Source organism: Haliaeetus albicilla, chromosome 11 (assembly GCF_947461875.1).
Source record: "Haliaeetus albicilla chromosome 11, bHalAlb1.1, whole genome shotgun sequence".
Taxonomy (NCBI): domain Eukaryota; kingdom Metazoa; phylum Chordata; class Aves; order Accipitriformes; family Accipitridae; genus Haliaeetus; species Haliaeetus albicilla.
Window position 1 is genome coordinate 2,013,481 of NC_091493.1, and position 12,560 is coordinate 2,026,040.

At 46.5% G+C, this 12,560-nt stretch overlaps 1 protein-coding gene and 1 long non-coding RNA gene across 2 annotated transcripts; one reads left to right on the forward strand and one right to left on the reverse strand.

Moving 5' to 3' along the window:
- Positions 1-203: 203 nt before the first annotated feature.
- TACR2 (tachykinin receptor 2) lies at positions 204-10,088 on the reverse strand. The gene is made up of 5 exons (XM_009918446.2): positions 9,610-10,088; positions 5,860-6,054; positions 2,485-2,641; positions 1,679-1,875; positions 204-399 (listed from the first exon to the last, which is right to left on the reverse strand). The coding sequence occupies exons 1-5, from the start codon at positions 10,011-10,013 to the stop codon at positions 204-206; spliced, it is 1,149 nt and encodes a 382-aa protein (XP_009916748.1). The 5' UTR covers positions 10,014-10,088.
- Positions 6,084-10,062, forward strand: LOC138687667 (uncharacterized). The gene is made up of 2 exons (XR_011326783.1): positions 6,084-7,023; positions 9,620-10,062. It is a non-coding gene; the product is annotated as an uncharacterized lncRNA (long non-coding RNA).
- Positions 10,089-12,560: the final 2,472 nt, after the last annotated feature.

Below are 12,560 nucleotides of genomic sequence, written 5' to 3' on the forward strand. Positions count from 1 at the left end.
GGCTGAACTTGCATCCATAGCTGGGTGATATTTGGACCTACGTGGATATTAGTATTATCAGCAGACTGCTTTCAAAGCTGATGGCATCTGAAACAGTCCCATAGGAAACAGTTGCTCCAGAAGAAAAGAGCTGCCTTGGGCTTCTACAAATCTGCTGCCTTGAAATGGTGTATTAGGATAGAGCCAGAACCGGGAGGAGAAAATCAAAGCGTTAGCTGGGTGAGGATAAATGATGTCTTCTCTTTCTCATTCAGTTGAGTTTCTGTGTTGAAACTTGTTGTTCTCGACTTCCTACGGGTTGTCTGGTAGAGAGATGGGGTTGTAAGTTTAAGTTTGTCTTTCTCAGTTGCTTTTATGCACGGACACCACCGGAAGGCTAATTTGAAGCCAGAACGAAACCTGTAAATGTAAGAAAAGAGATTAAATGGTGAAATGATCTTTTTAATTGCACAGAGAAAGAACAAATGCATGACTTGGTTCTACCTCTGAATGACCGTGGCAATAAAAAATTTCTGTGGCAATCAAAGGAGTGAGGTGAAGAGCTAAATGTATAAAACCACAGAGGGAAGAGCAATAGGAGTTTATGATTAGATATCCTTATTATTTTAAGTAAATATATTAAGATCAGTGAAACGGCAGGATGTTTGATGCGCTCAGTAGATGGTGTCAACCATGCTAATAACAGCATTTGTGAGGAGGGCATCTGAGGAAAATACAGATGTTTACCCCCTGGAAGCTTTTTAAAAAACCATGAGTAATTAAATGAGGAAGCTGTCTCCTTTCTGAGAGAGGAGGATGCTTTTGGGTGTTTCACATTAAATGTAGATTGGCTGAATGGGCTGCAAAACTGCCTTCTTTTGCGAGCTTACGGGCTGTTTGAAACGCTCTCCAGGCGTGAGCCTCCTAGCATCGCTCTGGAGTTAGGCGTTTTGCTGGTGGAATCCCAGTGAAACGGCACTGGAGGTGCTGGAGGAGGTAAACCATTTATTACTCCTAAAGCTCCCTGTGCACGCAGCTGGGCTGAAGAGGGATGCGGGTTAGGGAGAGGTCTGGCGGTGGGATGCGAAGGCAGGATTTGGCACGGAGATCTGCAGGGCGGCCAGAGCAGCGTCCCACGTTCAGCGTTTGGCTGCACCAGCGTCCCGAGAGTAGCCCGTTCTCAGCGCAGAGCAAGAGAGACATCTCTTGGCACGATGGGGTTGCGCTCTCCCAGCCGCTCACTCGTGGCAGCGTGCCTAGATGGGACTCTGGGCAGGTCACCCGTGGGCTAATCCTGCTCCCCACGGGGGGGTGAGCCCGGTGCCTGCGTGGGGCTGGGTGGCCTGGGAGGAGCGGGTGACCGAGCCAGCCCAGCATTAGGTCAGCAGATGCGTTGCAGGGATTACAGATTCCTTCCTCCTTTCTTGGAAATAAGGTAGCCTGCGTGTGGAAATGGGTGCAAGTGTGGCTGCGCTGATCGTACGCCTGCTGCCTGCGCTTTATTCAGAGGCAGAAAATCTTGAGGGTTGAGTTAAAATCTCACTCGCAGAGATTTCATCTCAGGTTAGTAGCAGAGTATAAATTAACTTTGTCTGCTCGGCCTGTGGACTGCAGTTGAAAATCACAGTTGTTCTCACCTCTGGAGATTCATGCTTTTTCAGATTGAGATTTTAGCTTTCTCTGTGCACACGCTACTCACCTTTGGTTTAGACAGCAGTATATGATGGGGTTGTACATCGTCGAACTCATGGCAAGGAGAAAGATTGCGAGATAAACCTGCTGAATGTACTTCTGCTGGTAGATGTCTTCCTTGAAGCTCCCCAGGATGAAGTATATATGATAGGGCAGCCAGCAGACAGCAAAAATGATCACAACTACCACCATGGTCTTCACAAACTAGGGAAACAAAACCAGGGTGTTATTCCTGGGCCTCTGGGTGATCGCTGGGGGAATGGGAAACGCTGCTTTTGTTTTGGGTCTGTTTTGCCCTCCTGAAGTGCTGTGTCTGGTATGTAGACCTGGGCTGCTATGGCAAAGAAACCAGCCCTGGTGATGGAAACTGGGAACAGGGAGAGAGTTTAGAGCGAGTGTATCCCGGTGCACCGAGTGCACTTTCTGCAGAGGACCTGCTTGCATCTGCATTGGAGGGAAATGCTATAACTGCTGTTACTCTGAAGCCTCTCCACCCTGTCCAGAGCTTTTTCCCTGGTTTATCCTGCAACCTGCAGTTTCACTGGACGCCAGGCTTTACTCTCTAAGGACTGCTGGGAACTGGCCCGCTGCCTACCGATGTGAGCCTTTCTTCCTTGGAGGCTGGCTCGTGCGTGTAGATGACCATTTTTTTCATACTCGACAAGTGATGCCCTTTACCCCTGGCCCAAATATTTTGTCAACCTTTCATACCCAATCCCACAAGATTTTCCATCAAATGCGAGCTCTCTTTTGGAATTGGAGCCAGCAGGGCTGGTGTGCTGAGGGTAATTGTTTTTAAGTTTCACTTCTGACCTTTTTTTTGGCATTAACTTGGTGTTTGTAGCGGACTCTGTTAAGGTGGTTGCCTGGAACTGCATTGCTCCACAGAGTAATTCCTATAATGCTGTATGCGACAAACATCACCATTAAAGGCAGTAAATAAATCAACACGATCACTGCAATGTGATACCTGAAAAAGAAGAACAAGCACGTTTTCATAGTCAGTATTTCTCTTGAAGGGCTCTTCCAGAAATTGTCTTTTGGACATGTATGTCTGGCTCCCGTTAACTTCAACCCCAAAGCATGAAGAAGCAGAAATTTTGCCTACAAACATTGTTACAGGGACTTCTGTAAACAGCAAAAGCTCATCTCTCTTGTGTTGGGATGATTAGTCCTTGGACTTGGATTCACTGCTCTTTCAAGACGGAGTAATATCATTTATCTTTTATCAGAGGGTTACAGTCCACGGCCACCTGCTCTGAACTTTGCTATCCCACTGCAGCCAGGAAAGAGAGATGTCTGAGACTTGGGGCTGTAAAAATATGAACCCTTAAATCACAGATATGGAAAAGGAATACCCCCAAAACTACAGAGTAACTCGACAAATGCAGTAGTGCCAACAGCTTAATTCAGCAACAGTGAAAAAACCTGGATCAGGGACTGCAAAATGTAGCTGGCTGCTAACCGGGGGCACAAAGTTGGCAGGGAAGACTCTGCAGATAGCGAGGAAGGAAGATTGCCCGCTTATAGCATGCGGAAAGTGAGCGGCAGTCATTGCTATATTTGCATTTCTGGCTGGTTTTATTTGTGTGCGCACGCACAATTACGTATCACCAACAGGCTACGTGGTTACTGCTCCAGACGAAAGCGCTGGCATCTCCTTCGGCTGTATTTTAGCTCAGCCCTTCCTAGCTTTCCACGTTACCCCACAAGCTTCTGCTGGTTCCCTCATGCCGGGGTTTGATTATTTTAAGCGAACACCATTTATGGGGAGGGAACAACCTGCTCACTTGGTTACAGCAGCTGTCAAATTAACATAAACAGTGTAAAAACTAGGATTAGGCAGGAGGGCTCTGGCAGACGCTGCTGGCAATGACCACAAAAGGCTGGGTGCAAACGGTCTTTCTCAGTATGACAACGCTCCGCAGTTACCGGCCGCATTAGCGAGCGGGGTCAACTGCTTTGCGGAGCGCTCTCAAAATGGGTGTCGGGGCGCTCGGTGGTGTTTGCTCCTTGGGGTGGTTGCAAATATCCGAGCGGTGGCTGCCCATGAAAAAATACTATATTTATGAAATGTGGCAAGTTTGTCCCTGCCCGTTTTCCACCCTTCCCAGTTGTCCTCAGAGCGGTACCTCTTTTGAAGGTCTAATACCATGTGTGGAGCGCAGCAAAGCCCTTTTAGAGTTCCCACCCTGGGAGAAGGAGGAGAGGATGGGAGCCTAAGCTTGAGCATATGACAAAAAGAAACTTTTAGTCTTGTAGTTTTGCTGCAAAGTTAACCTGTCACCTGAAAAAAAATTCTCTGTGGTTAAGGTTCTTTATTTTGGTTAAACTTCTACAAATTTAGTCTCTTCATATCCCATATTTCTCAGGCACTGGCAGTCACAGTAGTGCATTGTTTGGTTGTTGGTTTTTTTACTTTTTTTTCTAGCATAATTATACATGGTTTTCCTGCAGAAAAGGATTTTTCTTTGTTCTGAAGTCTAGAAATCTTGAAGGCTGGTTTTACTCAACTACAAAGGATTTGGAGGACCCACAGTCAAAAGAGGAACCCGGATCTCCATTTCTTTGTTTTTCCTTTGGGTTTCTTAGTATTTCTTTTCCTTGATGTTTGGACTAGCACATGAATGGCTGCATGTGGTTTTTTTCTCCCTGGTCTGTATTGCAGGCATCTGTCCCAACAGATCCATCACTCAAGATGATTTCTGGGGAGCGCTGCTTCCAACTTCCTTTCTAGGAGAGCTACTGAAACCTGCAAATCTGAGGCTGTTGAGGGAGACCAAGCTGGTGAATGAAGTGACGTATCGTGTTTGGGAGCTGCTGCTCTTCAGCTGGGGATCCCAGAAAGAACCTGCCCCCTTATTTGCCGTGTTCAGGACCAGCCTTTCCAGCCCACAGAGAGTTTGTCAGCATGCTGGGAAACTCTCATTTCAATCCTTCCCAAACCGTGAATGCGGGAGGGATAAACCTCACGCTTTTTATCTGAATAATATAGTCATCAGTGACTTACATATAAGTGATTATCTACTATCCCTCCTTCTCAATTGACAGGAGCCTGGCACACCGTGTTCCCCAGTGTGTGCCATGGGGTGCCAACCAAGGAGCCCTGGGAGGAACATCAGCCAACATGATGCGAGCTTGATTTTACTCTTTGCTCTTCTGTGACTCTGGGGACCAGGGACAACTGACCGCCAGTGGCTGAATATGCTGCAGCTTGGCCAAACTTACATGAAGCTCCTGGAACTTGGCACATAGGAGTGTGAAAACCAGTTAGTTTTGTAGTAACTAAATGTAGGAGGCATCCAGCTGTCTGCCAGAGGTGAAGACTGAGAAGGAAAAAATGTCCCTGGTGCGTGGAGCTGGGCAAAAGCGTTCACAGTGGAGAATGGATGTGGGGAGTTTAGCACTTGGTTTTGGTTTGAAAAATTGTTTCCATTTTTTTAATTGATTTGTTCCTTTTCCGCAGCTCTTCCATTACTACTTCACATAAATATGTTTTGCTTGATAAATTTCTCAAACTGCTGTGTGTATCATGTGCTTCGAATAATGATTAATCACAGCAGATCCCCTAAAAGCAGGGTATGGCTTGTTTCATCTGTCTAAACAATCGTGCTTTAAAGCAGGAGGAAATTGCTGTGAGGGTTAGGAGCTTTTGGGAGCGCAGATGTGTGCCCAGATAAGTCAGTCTATAAAACCTTAGGATGTTTGAAACATGCTCCTAAATTTTTTTTTTCTTCTCCTTTCTTTTTCTCCACAAAGAGCAGCATAATTTTTAGCTAATTATGTGGCTTCTCAGCATTAAGCATACCCAGTTTCTTCCTGCCTGACAGAGGGAGAAAATCCAAAATCTTTGGAACCAGGATTTATTGCTTGTTGAGAGACTTTTCGCTCTGGTTTCTCTTAAATCCACCGAGCCCTGTATCTAGGGTTTCTAGCTCTTATAACCAGTTTTCAAAGCAGGGGAGGATGGCGCATCACCCTTCTTCACCCTTAGCCATGAGCACCCGGCAGCTTTTTCCCCAGATGGCTTAAACTGAGCTTAGATGGGCTGCCCCAGACCCGTATTCCCCTGCTGCATGGTTCCCCCTTGCCCTCTCTCCCAGTACTGCCTGTAGCCAACAGTTTGGAGATGAAATTAATTTTCTAGTTAACTTTTGCACGAACTGGGAGTTTTCTCATGTCTCTTACGTGAGCTGGTGCTTGGATCCGACGTCATCAGGCCAGACGACGATGCATTTCGTCGTTCCGTTGTCCATCATGATCTCGGCGTAGAAACACTGCGGGAAGGCGAGCCCGAATGCCACCAGCCAGATTATCGCGATGATGATGCTGGTGCTTCCAGCAGAGAGCCTGGGCTTGAAGGGATGAATTATTGCCACGTACCTGCAAGAAAAATAGGTAATGCTTTTACAGTTGCATTGGTAAACTATACAACAAATACAGCAAGTATAAAAACTCACCAGGACGGTATAGTGGGCTTTATTTATAGAGACGTTTTGATAGGTTCCAGGCTATAATTAATTAGAAGAAGCTAAATTCTTTCTGAAGAGAATGATTGCAAGTCTTAGGGCAGAATATATTAAACCCATGTGGATGGATGCTTCTGGTGTGAGGAGGAGAGAGTCATCTATGCATTCCGCATATTGTCTTCACAAGTATTGCCCTTACTTTGAATTTTTCTTTTTTTTCTCTTTTTTAAAAAATTAATTCTTCAAATGCTTTATGTGTTTGGTCTGAAATTTCATGCTGTGAACTGTTCATGTTAGTTTGGAGTTATGCACTGTATAATACCATGCCCTTTTCTCCTTCCTCTACCAAAAAAACCCCCCAAACACTCTGTTTCCCCCTAATGATGTCAATCTCCTCTGATGCCCTGTATTATCGCAACAGCAGATGGGGGTCTCGAGTATCATTTCCCCTGAATTTTTCCCCACTGATTTTTAGCCATGGAAAACTCTTGTGCCATCCACCTCTGCCTGTAAATGTTTGCGCATTTGTGCTTGCAGTGGAAGGGAAAGGCTGACCCTTTTGTCCCACACCTGCTCAGAGCCCTCATGGCGCATCTGACTATTAGATTACTTGCAAGCCCGGGGCGCTCTCTGGTTTTAAGTTCCCTGTGTAGAAATGCATGGCGTTGTAACGAGTACATAATCAATTATGCATTTCTTGTCATGCTTTCCGTACTCTTTGTCATGGTTGTTACAAAGGCAAAATAGAGTGGAAAATGCCAATTGCCTTCTAGTTTTCATAGCAAAAATCTGACGAACTCTGTGCTGTCTCTTGGCCAGGCCGTTGGGAAGGAGCTTTGCCCGGCTGCTGCTGCAGGACAGAGGGCGGCTGCACGGACAGACGGTAAGTAAGCCAGAACTGCACGGCAGGAGAGCCGTATTTAGCTATAAATTTTTCATGTCACCTTGCTTTCCTTTCGCTCGTCGTAGGCAGTATTATACAATACTTGAATCTGGTCAGGAAGGAGTCAAGTGGTGAATATTCTCCAGACTATTTGCCCACAGAAGTGCCCAAATCGACGATCTGTGGCTCTCGGTGAATGGCAAGACCTGGGTATAAGCGGTGCTCCCCGCCGTGCCGCCGCAGCAGCCCGTGTTGCAGACACCGAAGGTGTTACAGGGCTGCTGGGTGGAGGCTTTGCCAGGCTCAGCCAGGGGTGCACCCCTGAGGCCAGCCGCGCTTTTAGGCAAGCTCCTGCAGGTTGGGAGATTTACTGAATCTGCCGAGATCTCCTGGCTGCTCTTGCTGTGTGGCAGGGCTGCCTTTGCACCCCCTGCTACTCGTGCTCCCCGTGCCCTCGCTCCGTGCCCCGCTCCCTGTGACGTCCCGGGATGCTGGGACCGCGCTCCCGGCACCCTTCCTGCGGTCCTCGTCCCCCGCAGACAGAACAAGCTGAATTTTGGACACTCTTGTACACTTTCTGAAGAGGGCCTAGGAGACTTTGCTAACTGGAGTGTGAAACTTGAGCTGATATACTACATTTCTCCCTGGAGCACTGCGGAAAGCGTGCGGTGGAAACAGCTGCTCTGTGTAGCAGAGCAGCTTGAAACGGAGAAGCAGAGCAGTCCTAAACCCAACGGTGAGCAGTATCGCCAGTGCCTTTTCCACAGCAGACAAAGATGACTTACAGAGCTGTCGCTTCTTAGCCTCCTTCCTTACAATAAACCACTTCAAAGGAAACTTCAAAGTTAAACAATGGAGCCTGAGTGGACGCAAGTTCTCATAACAATAAATGGAAGTCATGAGTTTCCAGGAGACAGTGTCAGGATCTATTTTAAGGTTAAGCAAAGAATAGCTAAATATGGTTGGCAGTGAGATGCCAAGTTTTCTTTCTGATCTGTGCCATGTGACTAAAGAGATTTTGGCTGTATAGGTATTTTCACCAAAAGTCCCCAAGGAACGAGACTAGGGAGACATGCGGAGAGGCTGAAATGGATCTATTTAAAAAAAACCCCAAACAATCTTTGGCAGACCGCATGTGTAAAATAGCAGTTACCAACGACCCTTGATTTAAAGCCAGAAACAGCAAAAGAGTATTCGAGTCTAAAAGTGAGCTGCCATTGCTTCTAAATAGGGATTGGCTTTCATCTGGACAACTGCAGGTTGAGAAACACATCGCTCATCCCTGTGCTTATTAGCGAACCTTCCAGTGACCACAGGGGCCACTGCCCCGTGCCGGACTTTATCCCCAGCTCCCGTGCAGGTTGTACTGGGTGTTACGTGCACGTGGGGCGAAGCCTTCTTTCTCCTGGTAGTTTGTTGATCTGGTTTGCTTTGTCTATCGCTTGCTTCCCTGGGTGTGCTGGGGTGAACTGAGCTGCGAGCGGGGCCGGGAGTTACGAAAGCGACCCCAATGACTCACGGAGCGATGCTTTTCGGATGGCTCCGGAGGGACGCTGGCTCCGCTCCCGAGGGAGCTGGAAGGGCCCTTCGTGGATACATGCGCTCGATAAGGAACGGAGGAAACCCGAAGGAAACTGCAAAGTCAACAGGAAGGCTCGATAAAGAGCCGCCAGGTATTTCTGGACACCGGGTCCGGCTGCCCGGGGGGAGACCTTCGCCGTGGGGTTGCGGCAGGGACATAGGATGGAGAAGATACACACGTTCCCAGCGCCAGGCAGAAAAAGGAAGAGACAGAGGGAGGACGGGAACGTGGAGGGAAGAGGGCAGAGAGCCTCGAAGGGAGTTTAAGGTCCTCTACTTCTTTTACATGCCATTGCCTTTAGGAGAGGAAATTCCCATGGCCTTTTGGCCACTTTCTAGTAAAAAGAAAACCAGCATCACGCTACTTAACAATGAACTGTAAACACATTCAGACTCCACAAATTTAAGCTCGAGTAAAAGAGACTTGGCAGATGTAAGAGTGTATTATGAAAATACCAAATTACCTCAGAAGTCAAATAAAATCACTGTAATTACTTTCCTCCCTCTTGGAACAAGTCATTCTTGTGAACTATTGGAGCAGACTCTGCCATTTCTGATCTGTTTCCCATTATTTCTGGTGGTTTGCTGGACTCATAAGCGGGATTGTGGATGCTGAGACTTTCAGCATCCCGCAGCATATTCATATTGCTCCAGCTCTGTCCAAATGACGGCTCTTTCTACTGGTTAAAAAAATATGAGTTTGCAGGATGACTGGGAAACAGTTTATGATCAGTAACATGGGAACAATAAAATACCAGCCACTTCCAGTTGTTACAGATTCAGGTGTGATTCAGACCAGGGATAAAACAGAAGAGCCTTCCTTTCATGCCAGAACTAGCATCTAGCCCCGTCGTCTATTTGCCTGGCACTCCTCCCACTTTACTGATAAGGAACATGATACGGTAGGTGGGGGCCAACTGCCCAAAGTATTGCAATAATTTTTTTTTTTTTTTTTATAACTTACAATGGACTTTTTGGACCTTATCTTCTCCATTCACCTCTTACCTCTCTGCAGCCACGGCTGTCATGGAGTAAATGCTCACAAACATTGCGGTGATGGGGAACCAGTTCTGAAACCTGCAGAATTCCTCGCCAAAATACCAGACGTTGTGACTGGCGTAAATAAAATTGAAGATGGTATTGAAAGCGGACATCAGCAAATCCGAAAGAGCCAAATTAATGATGAAGTAATTGGTAGCGGTCCTCATTCTCCTGTGCGCAAGAATAATCCAGATGATGGTGACGTTGCCAACGATGGATGTGATAACGATGAAGGAATAGGTGATAGCCCACAAAGCGATTTGCCATCCCGGCTGGGTGAACTGGGTTACCTCTGTCCAATTGCCACTGTCCTCGAGGGAGTCAGCCTGCGAAATGTTGCTAGCATTTAAAACGGAAAATGTGCTCATGGCTTTTTCTTCAGCTAAGTGTAAAATAAAATCTTCTGGCGTCTGTTCATTTTCTTGCAGTAGATGCTGGTGTTATGAATCCCCATGCATATGACTAAGTGCCGTTAAAAAGGCATTGGGATGAGATATCTCATGTCCTCTCGTCCTGTTTTCCAAGTGATGCAATGCAGTTTGAGGAGGAGTTGAGCGATACCGAGGGCCTCCTCCTTGCCTGGCATTTTAACCTATGCTTGAAGAGCAAAAACTAAAGAACAACTCTCCCCCTTGAGTTTCTTTTTCCTCTAAAAAAGAAAGAAAAAAGGAAGGAAAAAAAAAAGGGGGTGGTGGTGGAGGGGAGGAAGGTGTTTTCCAGGTCCGTGAGAGGCGATGTCTTCCTTTTAGATTATTTTTAGGGCCAAGAAAATACAAATGGAAGTATCAAGCCAGAGAACGCTTCAATCCAAGTGGAAATCCTTCTTTTTCAGGGCAGCGGTTTTCCAAGGCACCAGGTATCTGAATCCTCTTCAGCAGGACTGAGAACGTTTGGTTTTCTTTGCCCGTGTAACTGTTAAGTGCGAGGCAGGAGCCGTACTGGGATAAATTATCTACAGGGTTTAAGGGAACTTTGAAAGGAGGTGGAGTCTCTTGCAGGCAAAAACTAAACAACCAATTTGACATCAAATCAAACACAGCAAAGTGGTACTTCAAACATTTCTCCCCCCCCCCTCTGTTTTGAAATAATCTCTGAAATGGACATGCTGCTATGTCAGGATTCTACAGGCTTAAATGCAAGGGTAGCTACTTTGCCAGGTTTACCAGTCCTGCAATCCTTGTGTTTCCAGGACCCTCCCTGGCTTCCTGCGAGCTCTCATAGCAAGAACGAAACAAAATATATTTGGTGCAATTTTAGCAAGGTGGTCTTGCTCTCTGCAACTATTTGGAGGCTTATCCGCGTTTTTGATAAGTTTTACTTAATGGTGACTGCCCTTTATAATATGACCGGCCATATTTAGTAGATTTGGTATGATTTAATTTATTTAAATTACGTCAACATGTCCTGTTGGTGCTTGAAGAGTTGCCAGCGAATAATGCCAGGAGAGAAGCATTTGTGAAGGCCAGACCTGAGCTGGGATTTCTAATGAGGCTTCAGTGGGAAGTTGGCACCCAGGATCTCATCCGGAGCTCCAGAAATCCTTCTCTGGCTGCTCTCTAGTATAGAAACATCCAGAGGAGCCTCAGCTCCCAGCCTCCACGTTCCGTGATGCTGAGGTGCTGAACGAGGGGCGTTCCCCCTTCGGACCGCTGCATCCCCTTTCCCAGCGTGTGCTGTAGAGACTTATTGACCTCATGCGTGCAAGAAGGAGTATCTGGTCCTGACAGATAAGGGGAACCCCCAAGTCCCGTCTCTGCTCAGAGCACAGCGCTCTTGCTCGCTGTCAGCTTTGCAGGAAAGGACATAAACATAAGTAACGTGTTGAGGCTGAGATTTCAAAGAGTACTTGGCACTGGCTTGTGCCTACTTGCTGGAAGCTGAAAGCGTTTCAGGTATTAAAACCTGTTTTCAGATATTAAAGCCTGTTTTCAGGATTCAGAAAGTAACATAAAGGAAAAAAACTCCTGGGATGGCAGTAATTTTCCAGCTCCTGTAGTTGCTGGAGCTGCAGCTGTGCCAGGTTCCCCTGTAAAGGGGCAGTGTTTATCGGTTCAGGATCCGTTCCACCAGCTCAGCCTGGACTCTTTCGTTGCTTCATTAATTTCTGGAGGCAGCCTTCAGTTAACCCATCACCTAATGACCGCAACTCTTTAAAAGAGATCTTCTCTGATACGGTATTACCCAAGTGTTGTTTTTTAAGAAATTAATACCTGTAGTACTATGTGTAATATCTCCTTCTCCTCATGATGGTCTTCCCTACAGGTAATCCCACTCACTTCCCTACCGAGAAACTGCAAAAATACACTCGTATGTATCTTCTTGTATGTGTTGCAAAGCTGTTCCAGGCTCTTCTTGAAAGTCTTCCACTGACACCTCATTAAACAGCTTATGAACCTTCCACTTTCTGTATAGAGTCCAGGAGGGCTGCTCATGATTTGCAATACAAATTCAACAGCTAATAGTGTTCTTCAGATTTTTTTCTTTGTCTCCCTCAAATCTCTTAAAATTCCAAGGAGAATATGAGCAAAAACCTCTGTAAGTTTAGCTGAGGGCACAGCTAAAGTGCTTAATAAGTCTTTGTTATAGAAAGCAGAATATAAGCAAGCGCTTAGAAAAAGGACTGTACTTTTTGATGTTTCAATATGGAAACCCATAACCTCACTCAGCTGACTTTGAAGATGGTCAGGGTGCCCACAGTTCCTAGGAACCTCCTTCTGAACAATCTGCCCCAGTCCCTGATCTGTTAGCTCGGGTTCTAATCAGAGAGCAGCCACCCTTTGGTCAACATTTCATCGTACAAGTCAGCAAAGACTTGCTTTCGGTTATACACACCCACACCTTTTATTCGTTTGCTGGTTGTGCCTTGACAAGGTTATCGTCCTGGTGCCGGGCCAGCGACGTAGCGTGCGCTGTCG